At 48.1% G+C, this 27921-nt stretch overlaps 2 protein-coding genes and 1 long non-coding RNA gene across 8 annotated transcripts; 2 read left to right on the top strand and 1 right to left on the bottom strand.

The window, feature by feature from the left end:
* Positions 1–2994: 2994 nt before the first annotated feature.
* On the bottom strand, positions 2995–12881 carry LOC113953468. 2 transcript variants are annotated; one of them, XR_003529882.1, is made up of 3 exons: positions 12741–12881; positions 9538–9671; positions 2995–5690 (listed from the first exon to the last, which is right to left on the bottom strand). It is a non-coding gene; the product is annotated as an uncharacterized LOC113953468 (long non-coding RNA). The 2 variants fall into 2 exon arrangements; XR_003529883.1 differs by lacking the exon at positions 12741–12881 and adding an exon at positions 11009–11600.
* On the top strand, positions 12029–15626 carry PSMG3 (proteasome assembly chaperone 3). 3 transcript variants are annotated; one of them, XM_027656652.1, is made up of 3 exons: positions 12029–12185; positions 12888–13105; positions 15077–15626. In XM_027656652.1, the coding sequence occupies exons 1-3, from the start codon at positions 12167–12169 to the stop codon at positions 15227–15229; spliced, it is 390 nt and encodes a 129-aa protein (XP_027512453.1). In that variant the 5' UTR covers positions 12029–12166; the 3' UTR covers positions 15230–15626. The 3 variants fall into 3 exon arrangements, with proteins under 3 accessions (XP_027512453.1, XP_027512454.1, XP_027512455.1); XM_027656653.1 differs by lacking the exon at positions 12029–12185 and adding an exon at positions 12385–12492; XM_027656654.1 differs by lacking the exon at positions 12029–12185 and adding an exon at positions 12523–12712.
* Positions 15627–17359: 1733 nt separating this feature from the next.
* On the top strand, positions 17360–27362 carry TMEM184A (transmembrane protein 184A). Of its 3 annotated transcripts, none has more exons than XM_027656483.1 (9): positions 17360–17449; positions 20727–20951; positions 21604–21769; positions 22583–22673; positions 22765–22840; positions 23449–23540; positions 23915–24084; positions 24184–24381; positions 24802–27359. In XM_027656483.1, exons 2-9 carry the CDS (start codon positions 20727–20729, stop codon positions 25050–25052), a joined length of 1269 nt encoding a protein of 422 aa, XP_027512284.1. In that variant the 5' UTR covers positions 17360–17449; the 3' UTR covers positions 25053–27359. The 3 variants fall into 3 exon arrangements, with proteins under 3 accessions (XP_027512284.1, XP_027512283.1, XP_027512282.1); XM_027656482.1 differs by lacking the exon at positions 17360–17449 and adding an exon at positions 17635–17722 and having other exon boundaries at positions 24802–27358; XM_027656481.1 differs by lacking the exon at positions 17360–17449 and adding an exon at positions 18345–19253 and having other exon boundaries at positions 24802–27362.
* Positions 27363–27921: the final 559 nt, after the last annotated feature.

Genomic DNA, 27921 nt, shown 5'->3' with positions numbered 1-27921 from the left:
AAATTGACAATATAATATAGCTTGTATTACCACAGTCCCTACTGGCCTCTGATGAGTTAGTAATTCAGCCATCTGATTTTCTCATCTTTTTTTTTTCCTTTTTGCTTGTGGATTCTAAGCTCTCTGAAAAATTTTTTTTTTTTTTAACATTCAAAACAAAGCCACCTCACAGCGTTAGGATGTCTGAGAGATTTTTCTTGCCCTTCAACTCTACTATAGAGGAGGCTGGATCTGTTCCAAAGATCTTCTCCTGTAATCACAGCCATCAGTCACTTATCCCCAGGGAAATTTATGCCAACCCCTCTCTGTATGCTGGGACAACTGTTTTGGAGGGGGCAGTAGAGCCTGTGAGCTTCCTGCCCCAGCTTACAGGTTGGCACTAAGCAGGGAATGGATGTAGCAAACTATGGTCTGCCAGGATAAATGAAGTGTTAGATCGTACCAAATGCATCTGCCTACAGACCTGTTTCTCCAGGTGGGAATCCATCATCCCTGCCTCTGGAAATAAGGCCATTGGAGTATCTTGCTATAAACTCATGAGCCTAAAAAAGGGTCTCCTGCATCTGAGAATGGAGATCTCATGGTCCTGCACTCAGTCAGAGCAAACAGAAAGGTTGAACTTCCTACGCAAGTATCATCCCTCTCCTGCCCTTGTAGTGCAATTTGGGAGCCCAACTTCTCCCACACCTGCAGTTTCTTGCATGGAACTGGCAAAATGCACTGACTGCGTTGAATAAGCCTAGGGACTCAGAGGTCCCATGATCTCACCAGAAGATATTAAAATTCTTCATCTTCCTCTCGCCTGATGAAAGAGGTATGAACTGTGCTTGGGCCAGTTAGAAATTAAACCATTTCCAGTGTATAACATCTATTGCTCTCCTTGGGGATGACTCAGGATGTGAGTTACACATTTCTGGTGGAATGGTACTGGAGAGGACAGCAGGGCCAGCACGTCAGTTCTGTATTTATGGATATCATCAGAAAAGTTTTATTGGATACATATTTTGCATCCCTCTCTCTGGAGGACTTTCACAGTATTTTTGTTCTCTTGCTTTCAGTAACCGATTTTATACATGTATGTACACAGAGGGGATGTGGGTAAGAATTCCTCAAAGTATGGAGAAACAGTGATTGTTTCCCACTTGACATAGGGAGGGAACATGGAACTCCAACCTTGACTGTAAGTACAAAGGGACTGGAGTGGGTCTGACCCTTCTACTTCTTACCACAATCACACTTCCCTCCTTCAAAGGACAATTGCCATGCACTAGCCCGCACAAAGGCCACCTGCCAAGGCAGCTTTTTCTTCTGGCTCCCCTTCAAGATGTGCTGTTTTCTCCATTTAACTCACCTGTCAAGGGCACCCGAGTGCCCTCCCTGAGGGCTAATCCCTCCAGTGATCCCTGCCAAGGAACCTTGGGTTGTGTTTCAGAGAGTGTAAAGTCTTCAGCACATAGTCCCAAAAACCTGCCTGCCAGGCTTCCTCCAGGGACAGTACTCATATGGTGGCATGACCAAAACATGGGGCCACTGTGTAGCTAAGGACAAAACCCCCCCGCAATTAGATGTAAACCAGGGTGATTCAGTACCAGTCCTGGTTTAGCACTTTGACTTTGGCCTCAGTACCACATGCCCTCATCAGAGTGCATTCTCCTTTCTCCAAAAGATGAGATGTCCTAAGATTTCCACTCAAACAGGGAAAAACAAAGCAGTATTTTGAAGGTTTTCACAAAAACAGCACATCCCACGGGTAGTTTGGGTCAATCAAATATTTTCTTTTGCTCACTTTTCCCATGTAATATAAAATGTGGATGAAAAATTGACAAAAAGTGAAATGACTGCAACTTCGTTTGAAAAATCATCAAAGCAGAACACTGTAACCTAAAAGTTACTTTTGAAAAGGGAATGATCAAAACAATATGGCCTGATGCATCAAAATAACATTTCCAACAAAAATTGCTTTAACAACATTTTTCTCAAAAGCTCTTCATTGCATCATTCCCAAAAGGACCATTCCTGGTGACAGCATGAAGAGATCACCCAGGAATCTTCTCCTCTTATACTTCCTTTTAAGGCAGTGGCAACGTGTATCAGTCTCCTCTTCTCTCTTCATGTGCTGCCTTTTGTACAAAGCCTTCTTATTAATGTTGGCCATGGGGAGCACACGTGTGAGATGCACAGCACCACAGACCCTTCACAGCTGCACCAGGTTTGCCTTCAGCAATGGGGGATTGGTCAGAACTGACACAGATGTCCCCAGGACAGCGGTGATTTATCAGAAGGAAAGTGAGCCCGATGTGAAGGTCGCACGACACGTTTCACCCCACTCATATTCGTAAGTCCAACGTGCATCTGTTGGCTGCTGAGCATGTGCAGAGCAGGTATCTAGATAGGATGGTGTGTGCTTATGCATTTGTCAGCACAGCACTGAGATGTCCAGCATGTAGGAGAAATATATATAAGAAAAGATCGCTGGAGCATGATTGTGTGGTCCCTCAGCTCAAGACAGTAAGTGCTGAACTCCGTCCACACGAGTGGGCTGGTACAGACCTGAACAGAGCATAATGAATGCCCTTCTTCATCATGCAGGTGCCACTTATCCTGACTCAGATTCAGTTACACTCGTGGAGCTGATTGCAGATTTCAGCCTACTCTTGCATATCAAGAGCATATTCAATGTTCCAGGGACCAATGAAACAAAAAGTCAGCACGTGGTCTTCCTTACAGCCCCCGGGTCTTGTTCATCCCTGGTGGAGCCACATAAAAAACGAGTTTGGCCTATTTTGTCAGATGCAGAGATATCTGTGGAATAGTATGTTCAATCCTTTATGTCAGGTCATCTATCTCTCCTCAGCAAGATTCATCCGTGATTACTTCTCCATTTACTGGATTTTTTTTTTTAAATACAGAATTATATAGTAACCTTCAAACAGAAGGAGGGAGAATAAATACGTTTAATTTAAAAGTTTAACTAGTCAAAGCAAAGTCAGGGAAAGCACTGAGCATCTCAGGTGCTGGTTAACCTATAAATGAAAAATAAGGAAGACAAGGAAAAGGAATATTAAATTATGTAAATGCTTAGGGGAATCATATCTTGGCTCATATACAAGTCTAAGCTGCTGCAGGAAAGAAATGGGAAGACTGGGCTGGAGGAAATGCGACAATTGGTGTCTTCCCACGGAAAGCAAGGGAAAACCTTCAGCTTCCATAGAATGGAAAACAGCTCCACTTATAAAACAGTTTAGGTCAGATTAACACTACATAAAAACAGTGATGGCTTTTGCCCTCAAAACCAAATAGCAAAGCAAGTCCCATGGTCACATACAGCTTATCCACACATGCAGCTGACACACAGCCCTGCAAGGGTTGTTCCCATTGCATGAAGCTCCCGCCTTATTGTAAAGAAGGAGCTGTAGTATGGGGAGAACATCCACAGAGATGGAGCTTGCACACTGGTCTTTCTCCTTCAGACAGGAATCAAGTCTCTTGGGAACACGTACTGGATTTTTGCAGGTACAGCCTCCTTCATAATTTATGGCAGGCTGCCTCAAAACCCTCTCTGCATGCTTTCCTTTTCCCCATGCAGACATGTAGGACCCGGGACCAGCGCAAGAAACGTCAAGTCCCACAGCAGCTCACCCGTCTGATGGCAAGGATGGGTACTGACACATTTTTCTCTAGCCCTGCTGTCTCCAGCTTCTCTGTGGGAGCTGATGCTGCAGGACTCATCTTGCATTGTTATGTAGATAAGTAGAAACTCCTCTCCAAAGCTCTAACGTGCCTTCCAAGTCAACAGGAAATAAACTTCTGCAAAGAATGCTGAGTTGTAAGGCTGGTCCCAGTTGGTTTTGGGAACACTGTTCTGTTGGAAACCATATTTCACGGTGTTTAACTGTGACAGGATTTTCTGAAGAAGGCCAAGCATGTGGGAACATTTCTCACTCCCTGGAAGCTGATGGTTGGTCCTCAGCACAGACTTACAATTTAATTGAAAAAAAAGAGAGAAAGAGAAGAAATTTTGATTAACACTGCTCTTAATCATCAAAGCTTTGGCTGGGCATCCCCTGGTTTTGCCAGCCCAAGTCATAACATGTATTAGAGGACTACAGTAGAAACATCCAGAGAGGAGAATAAAACAAGAATGAGGCAAAGGACAGTCTCACTTACTCAGGAGTAACTCCACAACATAAATAGCTACTTCACATTTATGAAGATGTGGCAACTCAGCTTGTCCCAGTGCCTTCTTGACATTGAACATTTTTCCTTCCTTCTAATCTTTAGGACCTTCCCCAGCAAGCCTCCCTTCAGGCTCCTATTTGTAATGTTTGCATGATATATCAGGAAACATCTCTAAAAAGAGACATCAGTCTATGGCATGGAATTCTCTCTGGGAAATTATCTGCTGTGCTGCAGGCTGTGAAGGGGAGATCTGTTACCATTCAAGAGCTGTCCCATTCAAAAACTGCTGAAGCAAAGAGCAAAAATTCTCTGAGTCAACCCTGAACCAAAGTCCCAGCCAACATCAGGGAGCCCTTTCTGTTAGAAGAGCCTCTTTTCAGATAAGACTTTCATCCAAGGTTATCTGAACACTTGCAATCAAATGGCATTTTGTGCTAACATTAATCCTGGTGTCCTGGCCACATTCCAGTTCGAGTAACAACCTTCTGCCAACTTAAATTCCTCCAGAGGTTTCAGTAGGATGCAATTTTTTTCCTCTTTTTTGTATTCTATTTCTGGATAGTTAATTCTGGACAGTGCAAAAGACTGACCATGTTCTAACCCAGCACTGGTAGCACTTCACTTGTGAGAAAAGTGGACCTTGAAGTGAGAAGGACCAAAATGCTGCATGAAAGCACATTATTAATAATAAATGGCTACTACAACACATTTCTACTTTTCTTTTAAGTTCTTGTATCAATGGAAAATGTAGAACTGGAATACTATTGAGATCCCTGAGAAAGTTTATTGGCAATCCCAGCAATCAGAACAGAGGAGTGCATTTTAAGTTGTAATCAATACACTTGTGACACAAATGAAAGGGAGATGTTATATAAGGAGTTTTTTCCACTGGAGAGAGCCCTGACAGCCAGTTATTGCACTGAGGAAAGGAAGTCATCCAGATGGACTCTCCGTCACACTAATGAAGCCATCTCATAACTGTAACAGAGACCTCGTGTATCTGCTGTGACACTTAGCAAATCCGGGCATGAATAAATAACCAAAGTCCAATTGAATTAACCTCCAGCTGATCAGCCCTACTAAACAAATTATCCTAAACTCTGAACAAGATTAAAAGGACTGGCACAGGCCAGAATCATGTGGCAGGAGTGTTAATTCAGTTTAACAAGTTTAAACCTAATCCCTCGGTGTTCTCTGATTTCAGGGTTTCAGGGCAAACTGGTTCTAAAATGCTCTTGGAAGGGTTAGAAAAGGAGGCTCGCATGAAGTTGAGAGAAAAAACACGATCTCAGCCTGGAGTCACCTAAAGAAACAGAAGAGGCATTGCCAGTGCAGAGCAGAGAAGGACTTAGGCAGAGCATTTCTTACAGAGACAAAAGAGGGTAGGAAAATGACATTGATTTCCTTATGGAATATTCCAACCTCATTTCCAGGATGAAACTTAAAAGGTTGATAGCACATCTGCTTTTCTTGATTTTCATATTTCTTGTGCAGAAATAGAAGATAAGCACCTATGAAATAAGGGACAATGCTTCATTTTAATGCCATTTTCTCCAGTATATAATTGTATTTTTCTCCTAAGAGTACATTTGTACTGTCCATCAAAAGCACAATTCAATTATCACAAACTTCAGTTCATTACTTAGAATGGCACTAACAAAGAAACAAAGTACTTGTTTTTTTCTATGTTGATTCATAAAAGAATTTATGTGGTCAGTTAAAATTAACTTTAAACTTCAACTTTAATAGACTCAACATTTTGCAGGGTTTTGAAATGTTAAACCTGCTTCTAAGAGAAACTATTTATTTGATTAATTTCTAGACACAGGAGGAGATGCAGTAAACTCTACAAGTTTTCTGAAATGGAGATAACCAGGATTTGAAACTCTTCTAAATACAAGTTCCTGCAGTATATGCACGTGCCTCACAAAATCTTTCCAATCAAAGAATTCCTCATACATGTATTTCCAATTTTCTGTCTTAGGTAAGTCCTTCAATACAGCTCCCAGCTTCCTATAATCTCACACTTTTCAAGTGAGTCTGGTTAGTATAGGTACAGAAATCTGTCTCTCTACAGCCCACGGAAGAGCACCTGCCTGCATTCTTTTGCCTTGCCATGGAATGTCTTTATGCAGGTCTGCCTTGGATTCTTTATTGTGATCTACAGCATAACTGTAATTTTATGTGCTAAACTTCAGCACAAGATAGGATGTTCATTTTGACTAGATGACAAACAAATTTAATGTACCAGGAAAGAGGAAGCATTCAGACATCAGCTATTTTCACCATCTCCATCTTCAACATCTATAAAGAACTTAAAAATCAGATAGAGCCAATCATCTAATATTCAAGAGTAATTCATTATACCCAGGAATCATTTTGGTATTGTTTCATTGGCAAGGCACAGAATTGTCCACTTTGTTGGGAAATGCCTGAATGCTTCCACATATTTAAGTTTTGCAAAATGAATACCTCCTGTAATTCTGAAACTTTTGTTACACAACCCTCAAAATGGAATCATGACCTATCTACTGTGTACTTTGCTATTATTTATGCAGTATATAAATGCAAGGTAAATATTTATTCTCATTTTCCACTGTGTGCACTGATTGATATCTCCCAAAGTTAACAGCAGCATTATGAACTGCAAATGATGACACATTGTCAAAAGTTGAAACCATTTGGTTAGATGCCTCTTACATTTTCAAATATTCCCAATGCAATTTCATAACTGTCTTGAACATAATGAGGCAATGGATTTTTCCTCTTTCAACAGTGTAACAATGAACAACTATTAGAACCACTTTATTATTTCCCGAGTTTGAAGGATCAGTGGCCACAGAGAAAATATGCCCTTTTCAACCAAGTTTTTAATTGTTTTCTCACTTGAAAGAGGAGCTAATTTATTACTGGTGGCGCAGAAGGCATTTGTCTCATCAAGATATATCATTCTAACTATGGGTGAATTCCAGACAACAACACTATTTAATTTGCTGTCACAATTAAGTGATTTATAGAACTGACTATACTATTAGTATCATACTAATACTCTCACATTCTCTTGTTGCTTCTGCAAGAGCCACGGTGTTATTTGCCGTGCTTTCGCACTTCTCGGGAACAGAGGGGAACGAGTTTTGTTCTTAGAAGCTACGCCACAATTATTTTTACAATCCACTCCATTTGCATGTTGTCTTTCATCTGACAGACCCCCGCGAGCACCTAAAAAACTCCTACATAAACTATAGTGAGCTTTATGGTAATTACTGCTGTCTTTAGTGATCCATGGAAATAATTCCTTCAGCCACTGCAGCAGTACAAAGCTTCTGCTGTTTGCAGGGTAGATCTGCTGATGGATGGTACCATCCACAGGCGCTGTCATGGTCGTGATCTATGCAGGGCTGTTACTTGACAAATGAAAATTATGTAAACAGTACTCAAACTCAATCTTGCCTCATGATGACTCTGTCTGCTCCATACCCCCTGCCTATAATGCCCAGTACAGCCAGCTGTTATCTCATGATAAATACCGGAGATAAAATTATCATCAGACAGCACCAGGTTGGCTGCATGATGTAATCCTGACTCTTTTAGGTAGCTAGAGCTCTTTTAGCTCTCTTAAGTAGTCTGGAGTGATGCTGGAGATGTATTTCACACATTTTCAGAATGTCATTTTAATTTCAGTTGTTCTTGAAAGTAATTTCTGGATAATTTTTGCAAAGAAATGTAGGATGTGCTGGTTTTAAAGGCACTGAATATATGAGAACTACTGCTGTTTGAGATCAAGCACCCAAGAAACTGCTTTCAGCAATGTCCTTCTGCAGGTGTGACTTGCCTCATCTTGCCAGGCTCTGCAATCTCAGCAGTAGCCCCCTCATGAAACTCTCCCCCAGCACCAAGGTTGCTCCTTTCTCCTTTTTCCTCCCCACCCCATGGATCTGTAATCCTCCTTTCCCAGCCTGCACAGCAGCTCAGAAAACACCAATGACACAGCACAACAAAGTCCTACAAGGGCTGGAGTACTCCTCTATTTATAGGTCGCTAAATCTGACTAAAAAAAACTTCCAGAGCTCCAGTCACATTGCTACCTAGATGTTTCCAGGCCCAGCCAGAGTGTACTGGATCACTGCCATGTTTTTAAATCCTACCCCGTACACTGAGCTTTCGCAGGAAAATCTGCTAGTGCTCATATGTGGGCACTTACTATTGACACAAATATTAATGAACGTTCCCATATTGTTTCCTTACTAAGTTGCAAGTGCAAGAAACGGAAACAACAGCATGACCTGACAGTCTCAGGCATGTAAAGACATCCAGCATTTCTATTTTCAATGGGCAGCCGAGTGCAGCTCACACAGAAAGGGAATAATTGGATGTGTTATGTGTGGGGTTTTTTTATTAAAAGACTGTTGTTTTGCTGGCTGAATTCTACAACTGGGAAAAAAAAAAGTTTAATCAAAAACAAAATAGCTTGGAGCCGTTTTGCAATGCCTAATGGATTGGCTGAGCCTTCCCCTTACTCACACAATCAATGAAATAAGAGAAGTCCCACACAGTAAGAGCTGTGTGGACAACTTCAAAACAAGCCAAACCCTTAGACTTGTCTCTCAGAATAAGAATTGATACTCTTGTTATCCCAGGGAGCACAGAAAAGGGACCAATGCACAAAAGAGCCAGAATCCAGTCACCTCCCTTCAAAATATGAGCACAAACAGAGCCTCAGAGCTTTAACCCTGAGAATGCTGTTCAGGTATCACCTAATCCTGGACAAGCCTGAACTCCTCAGCTGCTCACACTCCAACTTCAGGCTTCCCTGCACACATGATGTCCCATTTCTACTCATGTGCAGAGGCAGCTGGGCTGTGGTCAAGTTTGGCAGGCCCATACCTATGTCAGGCTGAGCTCTAGAAAGTAGGAGATAAGCCAGCCAACATCAGCCACAGCACGTGTGACTCCTGACTGAGAAGAGCCAGATTCTAAGCCATGTTTCCAGTGACTGCAGAGAGAGCCAGGCTGTTGTTGCCAGACACGGTTTGGGGCGAAGGCTGGTCTCTGAGAACAGCCCCGGGTGTGCTCCTCTCCCTGCCTCCCCCAGGGCCTCGATCCAGTAGTATTTTCTGAACACCATTCTGCCAGACTCTACCAAAATGCAGTGAGGATGGCTTGAAAGGAGAAATCCAGGGTGTGGATTCCTGCTGTCCCTCCTACTCCTTTGACACAACAGCTCCATGGAGAGAGTGCTCACACAATCCTGCACCACCCACACCCCCGACCTTGCTGTGACAGCAATAAGGGGAGCAGGAACACTCTGATATCGTCTGGCCTGAGGAATGTACTCGCAGGCAGCTCTGCTTCATGTACCTGATTTATAACAAGGGGCAGAATAATTCCCAAGCAGCTCCTGCATCAGGGAGCAAACTAATTCCTTTCCTCTCTCCTTGGCTGCGCAGCCCAGGGCCCAGCTGCACCCGAGGTTCCAGCTCACAGTCTGTATTCTGCATCATAAAAGATACAAGAGAGAAATCTAAACTAGAGAAGTAATAACCTGTAAACTAATAAACCAACCCAGCACTTTGATAGTGAGGCCCTCCCCAGAGCAGGGATTATTAATGGATGTCCTGAAACACTGTGTGTCTAGTTTTTGAGAGAAGTGGGAAACATTTCTGATGCTCTAAGGATCTTATGCATTTGTTCTTATAAAATCAGTTCAGATAAATGCAAAGACTAATATAAAAGCAGCCTACTTCCAGTCTACACACACAAAGGCACTGAGGCAGTTGAAAAAGAAGAGTAATACAAAACTGCTCAAATAAATAATAATAAAGGTACAAAGCGGCAACATTATGAATAGTTTTTCTTGTCAATGTATGGGGCTGCACAGTCATTGATTTTGCCTCATAACTGAGATAGTGATATGCACAATTTATGTTTCTTCAACAGTGAGTGCATGGGAATGGAAGAAGGGATCCTGAAATTCTGCAGAATCTCCAGCTGAGAATTTGATGGCTCTGACCTGCTGTCTCGATTCTTTATTTTCCCTGAACTGTAAAATGGGATATATCAATAATGTGTTATGTCAAAAGACAGCTTATGAAGCTAAGTGTAATAATGTTTGCAATGTGATTAGGGATCTTCGGAGGAATAGTGCTGTAGAAACCAGGAGTGTAAGTGTGGATCCAGGTCTCTCTCAGCCACAAAATGCTGGGAAGCAGATGGCAGGCAGACAGACCCCTCAGGAAAGGTCCCATTACCTGCCACAGTGTGTATTCTCAAATCGCCATCCCCTATATCAGTCACACAGACAATAGGACTCTTCTCTTTAGTTCATTTTTTTTAATGTATTTACTGTCAGTGATGAAGATTCAGTGCTTAGTTACTTCAGTTTACTATATTCCACCTTAGCTACAGGCCAAAATGAGACATCCAATTCAAAGAAACTGTTAAAGACAACTTTTTCATCCCAAACTAATGCAAAACAGAGAAGAATGGTGAATCCCTGTAAATCTGAACAACAGCTTTTTGTCCTCCTGACATGTAAAAAATAAAATGGAGTCTGGCGAGGATGGCAGGAAGAACTGGGTCCTTTGTGTTTCCTGAAGTAAAGTTACTCTCTGGAGAAGGCAGAACAGGAATAAACTTCTTTATGAGTCAGGAGGTTTTACTGACAATAGCTGCTATTATCTCTGTCAAACAGGCAAAGCCTCGAGTGATTGTGGTAAGCAAGAAAGAGGAATGCTGTTTATTCACAGTGCTGGAAAACAGACTATTTGCCAGACTGCAAAGAGTACCAAAAAGGTATCGAGCCTCTGTTTGAATTAACCACAAAAATAACCTGCTGAATTAAAAGCTTTTCCGTGGACCTCTGCTGCTCTCTAACGGTGCCTTCCAGGATTCTCATCACAAAGTCTGTGCGTTCTTCCTGTAGTCAAGTTTTGGTAAAACTTTTAATGCAAAACAAAAGGAATATTCATGAGGTCCTTAAGATATGTTGCCTGAACTGATAACCCACAACTCAGGCAGCTATTGCTGCAGCCACAGCTGGGATATTTAGTGTGTGGTGGGAATGCCAGTAAGGGAGAGCTAAAACATAGCAATGAAGGCTTCAAGCATAAGATGCAGCAATTGCAAGAGTCTGGAAGGTTGCAAACCTCTGAGAAATCCCAATTTTCAGGGCTATGTATAAATTAGAATACAAAATTATTATTCACGAGTACTAGTATTACAAAGAAAAACGCTAGCACCGGATCAATTGTGTGTAATTAACAGAAACTAATGTCTGCACCCCAGGCAGTCACGTTATGTTTTGCTCTCTTCACACAAGTGTCCTTATTTTATCCCCCAGAACAGCTCCACTGGGCAGCTGCCATCACTCACTCAGCCAAGGGCAAGGCTGCTCCCATAGCCCAAAACCAGCCTTATTTTCACGGAATCACAGAACAGTTTGGGTTGGAAGGGACCTTAAAGCTCATCTCGTTCCAACCCCCTGCCATGGCCAGGGACACCTTCCACTATCCCAGGTTGCTCCAAGCCCTGTCCAACCTGGCCTTGGGCAATTCCAGGGGTGGGGAATCCACAGCTTCCCTGGGCAACCTGTGCCAGGACCTCACAACCCTCATAGTGAAGTTCTTTGTAATATCTAATCCAAACTTCTCCGCATTTAGTTTAAAAACATTCTCCTTTATCCTATCCCTGTCTTCCCGTGTAAAAAGTTGCTCTCCCTCTATTTTTATCAGCCTGCTTTACAAGCCACTTTTTTTTTTATTTAGATGGGAAAGCACGCTCAGGGGATTGAAGTGTGACCCAACAACGCCCAGTGGGTGGGTGCAGCCACATCCCCTGAGGAAAAATCAAAACATGTAAATATTTGCAGCCCCGCTGCGGCCCTCAGGGTCATCTGTCCCCTCACGGGCCTGAGGAGGGGGACACGCCACCCCCTCACAGCGCTGCGGGGTCCTGCCCCGGGACTGCCCCAGCCGCGCTGGGAAGCGGTATGGAACGAGGAGAAAACGGTGGAGGAGACCGCGTCGGGGGAAGGGGCTCCTCCTCGGATCTGGGGCAGGGCCGCTGAGGGACCACGGCCATGAGGAGACGGGGGGGGGGGGGGGGGGGGGGGGGGGCGCCCCCCCCCCCCCGCGCGCGGGGGGGGGGGGGGGGGGGGGCGGCGCGGGGGGGAGGGGAGGGGACGGGCCGTGAGGGCAGCGGCCGCCCTGCGCCATCGCCCCGCGCCGGCTGAGGGAGGGAGGAGGGAAAGGAGGGAAGGGAAAGGCGCCGCTTCCGCCGCGGCGGGGCGGGCCTGGGCGGAGAACGGCGGCACGGGTAGGGGCGGCGGGGCCGCGGCCCGGCGGGAGGGGTGATGGTGGCTGTGTCTCTGTTTCCCTCAAGAAGAGTCTGGTCCTGCGGGGCCCGGGGTGGAAAGCGGGGCTCGGGGTCCCCTCCTTGGTGCATTTTTAGGACGGAGCCTGTCAGAGCCAGCTCGGCCATGCCGGGGGGAGCGATGCCATCGCTGCGAGGCTGCCAAATATCCCCCCCTAATCAGGGGTGCGCTGTCCCGCACTAACACGCACCTCCGCATGCTCCTGTACTCCGAAACTAACTTCACCCAGGGTGTTTCAAATGATGGGGAAGGATTTGGGCTTTTTACAGCCCGCAGAGGCCACGTTTGTAATCTAAGGTTGTTCTACTGTTCTTGCCGCTCCGCTCTCTTCCGGCAGCGATGGAAGCGGGTCCCATCGTGACGTCCAAGCAGCGGGAGGAGGTGGTGCACGGCGTCCCCACCGAGGTGGTGTGCACGGCCTTCTCCAACTCCGTGCTCGTGGTGGTCACCCAGTACGGCAAGATGGGCACCATCGTCTACGTGGACCCCAACACCATCGGCGACAACGTGGGCAGGCCCTCGCTCACCACCAAGGTGCTGCTGGGCAAGGATGAGGTGAGAGCGAGCGGATGTGCAGCAAGGATAAGGGGGAAATGTGGTAGGTGGGGCCGTGCGAGTTGCCAGGGAGTTGATGAATCACAGCAGTTAGAGCAGTGTTTGAACAGTGATAAGATTAATTTTAAAATATCTTCTGAGGCAAGAGGGGTTCATCACAAAAGTATGTGTGCTCGTCTGCTGTTTGACATAAAACTTTAACTAACCGTCAGTGGTTTGGGGATCTGTTGTTTTGTGTCCTGCAGGATATGGATTGCTTCTCTGTGTTTATGCAAGGTTTGATAAAGCTTTGTTGATTTAAGGATTGCAAGATCAAATGTGCAGCCATTGATAACCTTTTGGGTTTCTGTTCCAGTGAGTTTGTTTTTCTTTTCAGGTCTGTTTTGTCACCCCCATCCCCCACCCAGTGTATGCCAGCCCCATAATGGACTTTAGTTGCCTTCACTTAAGTGTGCCTGCCAGCATCTTCCCTTGATAAAGTTTAATTTGTTTTGCTTCAGCAAAATGAGTTTTTATCAACCATTTCACAAGGCTGGAGAGAAAGCAGAAGAAAATGTGTTTCACAAAGCATCAACTGGTCAAGCATTAAAACAGAAAGTTACAGAGCTACCTGCTTATGAGGCTTTCCATCAGGGTTGAAGCTATTAAATATTACTTGCTAGCTTTAACTAGAAAAACTGTAGCAACACAAGTTCCTGATTCTATCCACAACTTCCCCCTGTGGAGTTCTTTTTCTTCAGTAATAGCCTTCCCTTTCTGAATAGGAGATGTTTTGTTTTTCTTTTGTTGGTATGATATGTGCTAATTCTGACCACCTCCACCCCCAAGCTGCTTCTGTGTTTTATTTGGAAATGGGAAGTGCTATGTTTACTTCATTAAATTCTATTTTTAAATCATTTTAACCAACTAAACCGATCTGAACTTTAAGAAAAGGCTTTCACTAGTTTGCTCCTTTCCTGCTTTTCACTGTTAACATCCCTGTTTGGGATGGTGCACACTTCCAAAAAAGACTGGTATTTAAAATCAATCAGACTCATCTTTCTGACAGATACACAGCTGTGGGTGCCAATGAAACCTAGACAAGCTGAGTGGTTCAAAGCTGTGCTGGATGAGGTTCAGACTGGACATTAAGAAGTACTTTACTGAGAGGGTGGTCAGACACTGAAACAGGCTTGAGGGGGTTGATGCTCTGAGCCTGTCAGTGTTCAAGAGCCATTTGGACAATGCCCTGAATAATGTTTTAACTTGAGTTGGTCAGGCAGTTGGACTAGATATCCTTGTAGGTCCCTTCCAACTGAAATAGTCAATGCTGTTCTAGTCTATTCTTGTTAAGGAAACCTTACAAGGATGGTTATATCTCTTTTCTTCCCTTCTTCAGCCTCACTACTTATTTCTGTTTTTCATTATTCTAGTAAAATAAGCAACGTGCCTGTTACACAGGAATTCTCTAGGAATTGCAAAAATAGCAGGGTTTTTTCCAGAGTTTGTCAGCGGAACATCCCTCTTCAGAACAAGTTTTTAAACAAAAGGTTGTACTTACAGACCTCTTTATAAGTCTGTCTCTGATGGAAATAAAGACATTTGGATCCACAGCATTTCATATAATTGGATATTGGTGTCATAGTTTGCGTGGGAGGATTAATGGAAGGAAAAATTCTCCACACTGACTTTCCAGTTTTTCCTGACAGTGCTAAAACTCAATTCCAGTGCAGCTCCAGTTAAGTTGCTTCAGGGTGGTTTGGGTGGCTGTCGTTCATGGGTCCAACCTCTTCCCTTTTAAGCTGGTTGAGTTTCTAAAGTTTCCTGTCCTATGGCTTGGCTTTGCTGACCATGTTGGAACCACACAGCAAATGCCATGCTCAGTCCAAGCCCAGGATCAACAGGTTATTGACATCATTCCTTGACTCTTCCTCATGTGGGAGGGCTCTCCCATCTGTAGGAGTGTACATCTCTGTCCCCTTTGCTTTTCAGCCCCTCGTTCATGTTTGTGCCAAAAACCTGGTGGCGTTCGTGTCACAGGAAGCTGGGAACAAACCTGTTCTTCTTGCCATGGCTTTAAAGGACAAGACCATGGAAGGAATACAGGCTCTACGGGAAGTGATCCGAAGTTGCCAAGTGTGGTGAAGTTGTGCCATCTGGATTCAAGGAAACGATCTCGAGTCCATGACTCATCACCACCTATTTAAAAGGACAAGAAATGAAAATGATGGAATGTCTTTGTGGTGGTTCTGGACGTACTGAGGAATTTGATGAATTTTTCTCTACTGTGTAGAATATTTGTGAGTTTTGTTACTGGGACAGGTTTGCAGTCCATATAGTCAGTGACGGGACAAGAACAATTGTCTCAATATACAAGAGAAGTGTTATTTTTACTATGTTGGGTGGGTCATATATTTGGGAAAGGGCTCGGCTCTGCACTTGTGTCCTCAGGAGCTGTAGATGCCAAGCTCTGTAGCTGCACTGTACCACAAAGGGGGAACACCCAGTGCAGAGGGAATAAAAGAAACACTGACAAATCTAATTTTACCTGTTTTCTTTTTTCTCTGTGAAAATCACTTCAATTGAAATACAAGCTTTGGTAAAAAGTCAACAATTGCATAATGGGAAAGATTTTCTTGCCTGTTTTTAAGGAAATGAGTCCTATATAACTGCTTTTGTCCTTATGTCAGTTCCTGATGTAGTCTGAATCCATTTTCCACTTTCACTCTGATTTTAAAAAGAAGCAGATAATTATGCTCTGCAAATTTCTTGAAAGCTGATGTGAGAGTGGAAGACAGGAACCCAAAATAGTGGTGAGAAGATGACAAAATAATCTCTGCCAATGGACTACATGGCATCAGCTCATCAAAGAGGCAGAACATCCATAGGTTGGACCACCTGCAATGAGCAGCTGTCACAGGAGACTCAGGGACAGAGGGTTTGGGGGAGGGTTACACAAAGGTGTTTCTGCTGAGTCATTGACAAAAAGTGTCAGTTGAAGTTGTATGAGTTGATGCAAAGCTTAATAGCCAAACTTCTGCCATTTGCTTGGAAAGCACATTTGTTTTTACCTCTCCTACAAGAAGTAGTAAATTTTTAAGTGAGCTGTTACACACTATTGTCACTTATGAACCTGACAGCACAGACAGAGGCCAGGTCTTGGATTCTGGGAAGGGAGGAGCTGTGCTAAGACCTGTTGGTACAACAGAATCAGCACAGAGCTTGTGCCTGCCCCGTGTTGATCCAGCTGCTGGGCCATTTCTGTTGCTAAAAAATCCCCTAGAAGTAGAAAAGCAGAAAATGGATTTCGAAAGGACTCTTCTCTGAAACAAGGGTTATTTACAGCATTTAAGGGATTATGAGAAATGAAACTTTTTTTAAAAATACATTCAAACACTGCAGGCTTCCGGCTGCCCTTGACAAGAAACTTCATCTAAAAATAATTTTCCAAAATGTGCTTCCAAGAATCAAAGATTTGCATCTGTCATAACTATAAATTTCCCCTCTTCTACACTTCTCCTTTTTTTGTCTAGGAAGGCTGAGAGAGCCATGTGGAATTTGTTATTGTCGATCTAGTTTGCTAGTAGGGATTCTTTTCCAACACAAAATTCAATGTCTGTTCCAAATCCTGGTGCTCTTAGTCTGTCCATATGTCCTGCAACTTTTGGAAAGCATACATTAATTAGCAAATTGGATGGAAATTGCATCTTCCACTGTGGTGATATAGTGCCATACCAGCACTGAGCCCCCAAGACCTGAGTGTCACTACCTAAAAGCCAAGCACAATTTAACCACCTTCATTTCCTGGCTGTGTGTGCCACCAGGTCTGCACAGGGTGGTGGGTGAGAAAAGGATGTGGGAATCTCTCCAATGTGATGCTTAGAGCCAGGACAGACTTACCTTGGTGCCTTTCCATCGGCGATAAATTGGAGCACAAGCAATTGGTCCTTCGACTTTGCTCCTCTCTGCTCGGCAGCAAACCAGGGGGAAGGCCTGCCCCAAACAACAGGCACAAGGTGCCACCAGCTGCCTGCCTTTCAGTCACCGCTCTCCTCGAGTAGGGATTAATTCCAATTTCAAGGAGAGCTGCCTCTGCCGGCCAGGCAGAGCTCCTGCCCGGCCGCAGGACGTGTGCCGGGCAGGGGTCAGCGGCGTTGGGCTGCACCGTGGCTTTCCATCCGTGTTTGCTTTCCGGGCGTGGGTGCCGAGTGCGGCAGACCGGAAAGGTAAGTTGGGTGGCTTTTCTGCAGGAGACAAAGCCCAACCTGCTGCTCCAGCTCCCGGGGGGCCCGGGGCACAGCGAGGGCAAGTGGGGCGTTGGCAGGGTGAGCAGGGCACAGCGAGGGCGAGGGGGGTGCCGGTAAGGTAAGTGGGGTGCTGGCAGGGCCTGGGGCACAACAAGGGCAGTTGGGGTGCTGGCAGGGACAGTGGGGTGCTGCTGGGATGAGTGGGGTTGCTGGCAGGACGCGGGGAGCTGCAAAGGTAACTGGGGCACTGTCAGGGCCCGCTGCCAGCAGGCGGGCAGGGCTGGGAGGGTGTCCGGAGGAGGAGTCTCCCGCGGGTGCAGGTGGAGGAGGGCACGGGGGATGCAGAGGCAGGGCACGGCAGCCAGACCCGCTCCCGGAGGAGCCCCACAGGGTGAGTGGGGCCCTGGGGGGTGCGCAGCGGCTGGGGACACCCCCCACAGACCAGAGGTTGGCCCAGCCACTGGTTCTGAGCACCTGTAGGAGCTGCCGGGGCGGCAGAGCCTGCTGTAAGAGCTCCATGCCTGCGTCATCCAGTCCTCCAGACGGGCTCTAAGCAGGGCTCCATGCTGCCCTGCCGCGATTCATTGCTGTGTGCTTGCTGTAGGTCCTTCCTCCTGGGTGGCCTGGGAGTGGTGTGGAGAGCCTGGTAGGGTAAAGTGTCCTGGCTTTGTCTGAAAGCAATCAGGGTAAAAGGCATGTCTCCTGTGCTGGTGGGGTTAAGCCTGGATGCTCCCCTTCCCGGGATGTGGGTCAGGGATCTGAGAGGCGCTGGTGGGGGGCTGCAAGGGCTCATCTTTCCTTTCTGACTGCTCCACCTCACAGAGCCTGCTGCCGAGATGGGGATTTGTCCCAGGTGTTTCAGGACACTGGGAGGGATGTGAGCTGGGAGTCCAGGCTCTGACAACCTGCGGATAGAGGGGAATCCCTGATGAGGTGAAAAGCCTGTTTGCAGGTGGCCTGCCTGAACACAGGCTTCACTGCTCAGTTTATCTTCTCAGTGCTCACCTGGCATCTCTAATATCCCGGGAGCGAGTGTAACAGGTAGATGCTGCATGGCAGGTACCTGCAAGGTGTCTGAAAACCGACAGATTGGATGTGGCACTGGCGCAGTCCCGTCCAGGAACTGAGTTTTGCAGCTGATATTATTCCCGGTGTCTCCTTGCTGCCTTTGTTTTGGAAGTAAATGGCTCTCTAACTGCATTGAATTGCCCGACTACCTTGCATGACCGGGATCTGATTACCTCTGGAGCTGGGAGCCCTATCTCCAAGCAGCACTGAGGCTTTTGCTTTTAATGACTTGCTCTGCCACGTTCAGAGTGTGACAATGTCGGGGAGGCTGCCAGGACCGGCTGCTGGTGCCACCGTGCTCGTACCGAGATGGCTGGGAAAGCTAATAAGAGTTGGGATGTCTCGGGCCAAGCATCTGTGGCACAGCGCTGGGTTGAAAACAGAGTAAATGGGTCTAGTGATGAGTGCAGCTCTCTGCCATGTCTTGGGGAGTGGGCTGGATCACTGGAAAAGTGACTAGAAAAACACAGCTAGAAACAATGAGCTTTCGTACAGCTCTGTCACGATGCTCTGGTAGAGGGAAAGAGTGGTCAAATCCAGCCATATAGCCCCAGCCAGCAGCAGGGTAGGCCCCAAAAAGAGTGAGAAGTGACTGGGAAACGAGGCACAACCAGGCTCTTGTCTCTCTCCCTGTACCACGAGCTATCTCTGTCCTCCTGTTAATGTTTACAAGGCAGGTCCGGTGTCATGATGGTCTGTCCAAAGACCAGATCCCTCCCCAGCTTTCCCGGGATCCTTCTTCCTGCTGGCTGGGGCAGGGCCACAGGACAGTCACAGGGAGGAAAAGCCCGGCTCCTTGCTGTCTCCATAACGCTATTGGCCCCATATCCAGCCATCCCCACTTGTGGGCACAGGTACGCTGGGTGAACTCCTGGGGCCTGGCCAGCACTCTGCCGCCCCGGCATCTCCGCTTACAGGCAACTCCTGCCAGGAGGAGGCGGGGGGGAAAAGGTATTTTTAGGGCTGTTGATCTGACACCAGCTGAGTTTCCTCGCCTGTGAGGTTGGGGTTTGGGGAGAGGGCAGAAGAGGAAGCCGCAGGGTGAGCTCTTGCTTTGGTTTGTTTTCAGTTTTTAATTGGACCGAGGTCATTCCCTACCACTCTTATCTGTGGCAGATATTTTCATGCTTCTCTCCAGTTCATGCTTACAGTTTTACCCCAGGCAATAGTTACCCAGCAGCTAAAATATTTGTTTATTAACAATGCACTGAAAAGCATCTATATTGTTAGAGCTCTGCTCACAGATTGTTGTTGTTTTTTTAAAACTGCTATTGTTATGCTTGGAAAAAAGCAGCTTTCCATAGATTAGCAGAAAGAGAACCCAAACATGGCAGTTTATGCATCTGTTGGCCTTGAGATATGAAGCTGCCCTATAAATAATTGCTTATTATTAGGTTGGTCCTTGCTGACTGGAGCCGCAGGGTACACAGTGCTCATATGCCCTGGCCACCCTCTGCACCAGGAATGCTCAGTGCCTTGGGGCAACCAGCTCCCAGGAGCACAGACTGACCAGGGAGATGCTGGAGTGCTCCAGCATCCCTAAGGGGCAGCAGGTTTGCCTGTGGCATGGCAGGCTTGCCCCCTTGTGCTTAATTTGGGTGCAGAAGGGACCACTGGCTGCCCTTCAGATCTTGGGGTTGGCACTGCTTGGCACAGTGACACTCTCACAGTCCTGAAATAGCTGTATTAAGAACCTGGGTGATGCCAAACATCTGGCTCCTTGGGCAGCCCCAGGCTTTGCCCACAGCAGGCCACACATGATGAATGGAGCCAAATTTGTGGGGGACCACAGGGATCCCAGTGCTTTCTGGGGTCCCAAGGAGGAGGACATCGGTGTCCTGATGGCTTGTTGGTAAGGGACTCATTATTATCTGGGGTGAGGGATGGGTTTAACCCTTAAGTCTCTAGTTTATGATGGAAAAGGGTCCTGAGCCACAGGTGTGAACTCACATGGGCACAAATGTAAGCACGTCGTTCCTTTTCAAGCTGGATAGTTATTCCTGAGAAAACAAGGAGCAAGGCTGGGAAGGAAAAGCATGTGTTTTGGGAGACGTGGGGACTGCATAGACCTTCTCAGGGAAAAGAGGGTCTACTCTTGAAGGACATTTGCATTTTCCTTCTGAGAGGAGCAGAGAAGCAGACCCAACCATGGCAAATGGGTTGGTTTGGCTGAGGGACACCCTGGAGAAACCCTGGGGAGGAGATAAACCTCACAGGAGATTTGTACACTCTGTGTGGGCTGGGAAACCTGCTGGGACCTTCCCTGTCACCAGCTTATCCTGCTCCTGCCTTCCTACACCACTCCCTTTCCCTCTCCCTCCCTGCAGATGAGTAATGCCACACGTGCTGTGCCCTCTCCCGTGGCACCTGGCACCCTGGGGCCTGGCACCGTGGCCCAGCTGGCCTCAGCCCCCCCATCCCCAGCCTTTTCCCTGCTGATGGCTGCCCACAACAACTCCCAGGATGGCCAGCAGCTCTTCCTGACCACGACAACAGCGCAGGCCATCTCTGGCATCTTCGTGTGGTCGGCACTCATCGTCACCTTCCACCAGGTACGGGCTGGAGCAGAGACGGGGCTCAGCGCTGGGGTTGACACGAGGGCAAAACTATTGATTGCCCCCAAGTTCATTGCAAATCACTCAGCTCTGGATAAGTATTTCTTCCTGCTGCTGCCCACAGGAGATATCTCCGCTGTCAGGAGCCTGGTGCTGGCAGCTTGGGAGGATGGACTTTGTCCACACTCTCCCCGAGTGGTTGCCAGAGCCAGGAGAGGCTGCAGGGCATTGATACTGCCTGCAGGCAACACCCAGCAGGGTGTTCAGGGTGCACAGCACCAGCTGCCCTGAGCCATACTGCCAGTGGGCATGGTTTAGGGTACTGTGCAGATCTGTGCTGCTGAAGGCAGCCCTGGGGCAAGTTGGTGCCTCCAAGCACTGGGATAGGGCTGCTCAGGAGAAGGCACACTCCTTGCACAGCCCCAGGGAATGAACCCGATTTCCACATGTTTTCATGCAAGGGATTGCCCCAGGGACTGGGATGGAGCCCGTCCCATGTCTGTTCACTGTGGTGGGTCTGTGGTGGGAAGCTGGCAGAGCTCTCATCCCCGGGAGGAAGGCTGACAGGGCACCCCTGTGGGATGGGGGTATCTTTGGTTCCCATCCTGACCTTTGGTAGCCACAGCTCTGCATTCTGGGCACTTTGCAGATCTACACACACCTGAGGAATTACACCATGCCCAAGGAGCAGCGCTACATCATCCGCATCCTCTTCATCGTGCCCATCTATGCCTTCGACTCCTGGCTCAGCCTCCTCCTCCTCGGCAGCCACCAGTACTACGTCTACTTCGACTCGATTCGTGACTGCTATGAAGGTGAGTACAGCCTCTCCTCAGCAGGGAAGCTGAAGGCAAAGCAGGGCTCTCATCCTGCTGACCAAACTCTGGAGCATCCTGATTGCACAAAGTGGCAAATATCCATCACTTTCACTTCCCACTCTCCTCCCTGTAGAGGTTTTCCCCTTCCTTCTCCATCAGCAGCAGGGAGAGGGTGCCCCACAGAAAATGAGCTGGTGCCTTTCAGACACCTGGCTGCAGGCTCAGAGGGACCCCAGCACCACGCTCCTGGGGAAAGAGGTTTTCTGGCTCTCTGTGGGGTAGAAATGCAGCTTCTCCAAAGCAGAAAGTAGACATACCAAGGAAACCGGGAAGTTGGGGTGTTTTGAGGTGCAAGATTAATTTTGCTTTTTTGTCTAGTTGCTCTACTCCTGGGGAACTAAGTGGTGTGGGCGTTTGTATTACTTCAGGTTTGGAGCATATGAAACATAAGTGATAGGGATGTCCAGAAAAAGTGTTCAGGACTTGCTCCTTGTTGGCCACCAGCCATTTGTACTGTCCCTTGGCAATTTTGAGGTCCTTCCATGCAGAGGGTCCCTGAGTGGACTGTGTGTGCCCAGAGGAGCTGCTGCATCTGCAGTGAATTCTGTGCACATAGTGCAGTATATCTGACTCTGCTGGGAAGTCAGATGGATTTGACCTGCTGTTCCTCTTGCTGGGAGCCCACTCACCAGTATCCCAAATCCTGGTGCAGTGCCAGGTTGGATGAGAAAACACCTGAGCAGGAAGGAATGGGAATTCATCCTGAATTTCCATCAATCCTGCTGATTGTGTCTGCCCTTGCCTTGGCAGCTTTTGTGATTTACAGCTTCCTGAGCCTGTGCTTTGAGTATCTTGGAGGGGAGAGCAACATCATGACAGAGATCCGAGGGAAGCCCATTGCGTAAGTCCCAGCATCCCATGAGTTCCTCAGCCCTTCACCCACTTTCCCCATCCAGCAGCCCCAATGGCATCTCCTTGGCTTCTGCTTCCAGGTCCAGCTGCTTTTATGGGACCTGCTGCCTTCAGGGTATGTCCTACTCCATCGGGTTCCTGCGCTTCTGCAAGCAGGTGGGTACTCGATGGGGAGCATCAGCTTCACTCCCCTTGGACAAGGGCTCTCTGGGTGGCAGGTCTCTTCCCCACTGCCCTGCCAAGGGGGCTCTGCTTCATCATTCTCCCAAAATGCTGGTTTGAGGTTTTTTTTCCTCTAAGGGAGGCAGCTCACCCAGCTCGCCGGCATCTGGCCAGCAGCAGGGCTGCACACTCTCTGTCCTTGCCTCTGACTCACTGCTGAGTCAGGGTCTCCTCCCACTGCAGAACTCAGATTGCCATCTCTGTCCAGTCCCAGGTTAGCCTGGACACTCTTAACTCTCCAGTGCTGTGCTGTGGGCTGAATCCTGCCACCCATCTGTCCCCAAGCCACCCGGTGCCCCACTTCGGAGTGGCTATGCTGCCTTTCAGGAGATGCCTTCTGGAAGCCCTGCTCCCTCTCATCTGCAGACCTTGTGCTGTTTTTTATTTCACCCCTCAGTCACTCCTGTGATGAGAACTGCTCTCTCCTCTGTGTCTTTGTCCCAGGAGCAGAGGGGTTGGCTCGTGTGGAGGGGCTGGGGGTGGGATGTAGGGTGTGGGATGTCCCTGTGGCCCAGGACACATCATGTCTCTCCCCTGTGCAGGCCACGCTGCAGTTCTGCATCGTGAAACCCCTCATGGCCATCGTCACCATCATCCTGCAGGCGTTCGGGAAGTACCACGATGGAGACTTCAAGTGAGGATGTGGGTTGGGCTGGGGAGGGTGAATGGGAGAGGATGGATCCCTGCTCCATCACAAGTGTGTCCTGTCAATCTCCCTGGGGAGCTGCTCTGTGGGTGGTGAGAGCACTGCGAGCCCAAAGTGCCAAGAATAGAGACTCATTACCCCCAAAAAATAAAGGGACAAAACTCCTGTGAGCCATAATAAAAGAGGTCCCAACAACAGAGGAAAAGCTGAGAGTGGCCCCGTGCTTCCTCTGCCCTTTCTTCCCTACCTGGGCTGTGTTCTCCCTTACGGCAAAGCTTGCACTTTCCCCCTTTAATCCCTCTTTGCCCCCAGCTTGCTTTGATCCCTGCAGCCCAGGGCAGCAGCTCTCTCTCTCCCTGCAGTGTCCATAGTGGATACCTCTACATCACCATCATCTACAACTTCTCCGTCAGCCTGGCACTTTACGCACTCTTCCTCTTCTACTTCGCCACCATGGACCTGCTGCGCCCGTTTGACCCAGTCCTCAAGTTCATCACCATCAAGGCAGTCATCTTCCTCTCCTTCTGGCAAGGTGGGTCCCACCATGGATGCCCAGCACTTCTCCTCCCGTAGCCCGACTTGGCTCAGGGATGCGGGAGCAGAGCTGATCTCTCTCCCTTCCCCTACACAGGGACGCTGCTGGCAATCCTGGAGAAATGTGGGGTGATCCCTGAAGTTCAGATCATCGATGGGAAGGAGGTGGGAGCTGGGACAGTGGCTGCTGGCTACCAGAACTTCATCATCTGCATTGAGATGCTATTTGCTTCCATTGCCCTGCGCTATGCGTTCACCTGCCAGGTGTACAGGGAGAAGAAAGAGAACTCAACAGGTAATCTTTCCTCACTTCTTCCTTCATCAATGGCTAAGTAAAGAGGAAACCTCCCTTATTTTATTAGTATCCCATTACTAATGGGATGCTAAAAACTTATCCTATGCTCAGTGAGTTCCTTCTCCCTCTTCCCTCATGATACCACAAACCATAGCAAGGGGATGGGAAGAGAGACCTTGGTGTGAATGGGCAGAATTAGGGGATACGTGATACCCACATACTGTAGGAGAGGATCCATCCTCTTTGAAACATGGAGGTGGGGTTGCCTTCCTTCTTGGAACTTGCCACTGCAAGCTGACGTGGCCCACAATGAGCCTCTGATCTTGAATTTCTAAGGAGGAGTGTCATCCCAGTCTTGAAGTGCTTGGGCTCATTGACTAACTGATGTCCCATCATCCTCCTGCTCTCCCTCTTTTGCAGCAAACCTTGCCCCGATGCAGAGCATCTCAAGTGGGCTGAAGGAGACCATCAGCCCCCAGGACATCGTGCAGGATGCCATCCACAACTTCTCGCCCACGTACCAGCAGTACACTCAGCAGTCAATGCAGGAAGCAGAGCACAAGGCACCAGGGCAGAACGGGCACGTGGTCTCCAAAATGGATGGCCAGAGCAGCAGGAAGAGCAAAAACATTGAGAAGAGAGTGCTGATCCTGTCAGATGAGGAGCTGTAGGAGATACCAGAAGGAACAGTGACACTGGAAAGATTTAAACCCATGCAAATGGGAGGTGTCTCGAGGCTGAGACAACCTGGTCTAATCAGAGCACTGGGAAGCCAGGAACTCTACCCAAAAAGCCAGTCTCTCGAAGGGAAGATGCAATAACCCAGGGAAAGGTTAAGTCAAATAGTGCCAGCTTCTGCTGTCCCATCTCTCCTGCTGTTACGGATGAGGCTGTGTTTGACCCTGCATTGCTGCCCCACTGCTGGTGCCTCTCTGCCAGCCCTGTGCCAACACTGGGGGATGCCAGGCAGGCAGGGGAGCCAGGGTGCAGGACAGACCAGCTGCCCTCGCTCTCCTCTTACCTCTAAGCAGTGCTAAGGCCTGAGAGAAATGCTTTTCTCAGCACAGTTCTGTTCTAGTTTCTCCCAATTTGAGTAAAAAATGATCTCCAAGGGCCCTGTGGAGAAAACTAGCCCAGGAAGGTGACTTCGCTTCACCTCAAAACCCGGTAATGGTTGAAAGACGTCATTCCTTATTTTTACATCTTTTCCCCTCTCCTTCTCCCAGAAAAGCCTACAGAGTTGTGCAAAAGACCTTTACCATGGAAGAAGAGCAAGTCATCTTCTCCCTCCAGATGTGGATGCAGCTGTCTGAGTAACTCCCCCGGGAGCTCGGGCAGGACCTCACTGGGGCTAATCGGAGGTCTGCAGCTGCATTTCTGAGATCTGCCGGTGACAGAAGCGCTTGTTTATGTCTAAAGCAGCTTATCTCTGAATGGATCAGAAGTTAAAAGGGATTCCAGCTTCCTTATCAGAGTCTTTATTAGGGAACTGGACTGTGACTGGTGGTGGTAGGAATTCACTTACTGGGAACTGTCTGTTCCTCCTAACCCTTCACTATTCCTGGTCCCTGGGCGTTGCCTGACCTGTGGAAGGCAGGTGGGAGCTGAGCCCAGCTGGGTGACCATGGTGGGGATAGAGAGGTGCTGGGGGATGTCACCACTCAGGGCAGGACCACTGGTAGGGGAAGAGCCTGAAAGGAGGGATTCTCCCTGTATCAGTGATGGAGAGTGCACATCCTTCTGTTAAATTTCCTCTCTGCTTTTTTTCCCCCCAATTTTTAGTCTGATTTCTATTCCCTTGTACTCAGATGATCTCTGTGAACTTACCTACGCGCTGGTTGGGCTGTTGTCTGGGGTGGGAGCTGGGTAGTGGAAGAACGAGGGCGAGTCTGCAGCCTCAGATTTGCAGTCATGTGGCAAACAAATCAATAGGTAGGGCCTGGAGCCCTGTTACACACGACTCCAAGCGTTTGGGTCCTTTTTTCCCCCCCTGCTCTTAAACTGTAAAATGTAAATCACAACATGAAATTATTTTATTTATTTTTTTTTTCTAATAAACAGCAATTTCTAGCACGGAGCAAGCATTTTCACTGAGCTCAGCAAGCAGAGCCCTCGATCTGCTTGTTCCTGCTATAATGCTGATGCTCTTAAGCTTAACGTCCTCCCTGCCCCTCAGTGCTGGCCCAGCAGAAATACCTGCACACGCAGCATCCTGCACATTTTGGCATTCCTGTGGGATTTGTGCTCATCTTTTTCACTCCACAAAGAATGTGCATGTCCCCTGTTTCCTCTCCTTGTGCAGCACCTCTTCCAACCCTCACCTAAGATGTGGATGCAGCGGTTCAGAGGTGCTAGATCTGGTTTAGCTAAGCTAAGCCCAGACTCCAGCACCAGCAAGACAACTAGTTGATGATTTTTGGAGAAATCTTACCATGCTGAAGCCCAGATTCCACACAAGCATCCTATAGCTCAGCCAGTCTCGTGAGTCCCTGTGGTCCAAAGCTGCTCATACCTGCTCAGCAGGTGAGACAGCTGCCACTTATCCTGCAAGGAGGTTAATAAACAAGAGCCATATGCTCTGCACATCCAGGCATTCATCCAGGAACCTGTGCATCCTGGGAGCAGGACTGTCCTGCCCACAAAGTGCAGCCTCCGTGCTCAGGGACGAGGCTGCTTGGCTTTGTAACACAGCCAGCACCAAAATAGGGACATCTCAGCTGAGCATCTTCATCTTCACCCCTCTGGGAGAGGACGGCCACAGCTGCAGGAGCAGAGGCTGCTCCAGCTCCCGGGGCGAGGACAGACTGCAGAGGTGATGATGGCACATCTGTCGATGCACTCGCAGCCGCTGAGATAAAGACTTGCACAAGAACACAGCAAGAACTGTGGTTGTACTTCACTGCACAAATGATCGTCTCTGGTGCATAATGGGCTGCCTCCATTGCTCTGCCAGCAGGTGCAATTCCCACCGCAGACAATAACATTTGCCTATTTATGTCAAGCCCTGATTACTGTATTATATGTAAAACAGATCTTTCTTGCAAGCCAAACAAGGAGGGGAAGAAAAAAAAGTCAGCTGTGACTCATGCAAGTCAGCAGTGTGATACCAGCCTGAAGGAGCCGTGCTGGGCTGGACACCAGCTGGCTGCCGCGACGGCAGCAGCAGGCACCCTCCCTGCTGCCTCCCTGCTCCAGCCAGCACTAGCTGGGCCTCCTGCTCGTCCTTTTTCTTGGAGAGGGGAGGCAAGAGCTGACGGCTCAGGCTGGGCGCTGTCACAGCCCTCCAACCCTTACACTGTCAAAGCACATCCACAGGGAACAGAAATGCCAGCAGTGCTGTGGGCTGGATGTGGTCCCGCGCTCCTCTGCTAATGCGTCTCCTCCACCTCCTCAACAAGGACGCGGGGAAAGCTGGCGGCGAGCACCCGGGTGACCTACACAGGAGCCTGCTGAGCCTGGAGCCACGCCAGCAAGCAGCCCGGGAGGAACAGGCGTCTCTCACTGCCAGCAGCAGGCTCTGGTGGTCGGCAGATTTGTTTT

The sequence above is a fragment of the Corapipo altera genome, unplaced genomic scaffold (genome assembly GCF_003945725.1).
Source record: "Corapipo altera isolate COAL_440 unplaced genomic scaffold, ASM394572v1 104, whole genome shotgun sequence".
In the NCBI taxonomy this organism is placed as follows: domain Eukaryota; kingdom Metazoa; phylum Chordata; class Aves; order Passeriformes; family Pipridae; genus Corapipo; species Corapipo altera.
Note: the sequence above shows the minus strand (reverse complement) of the source record. Positions and strands in the feature narration are given on the sequence as shown.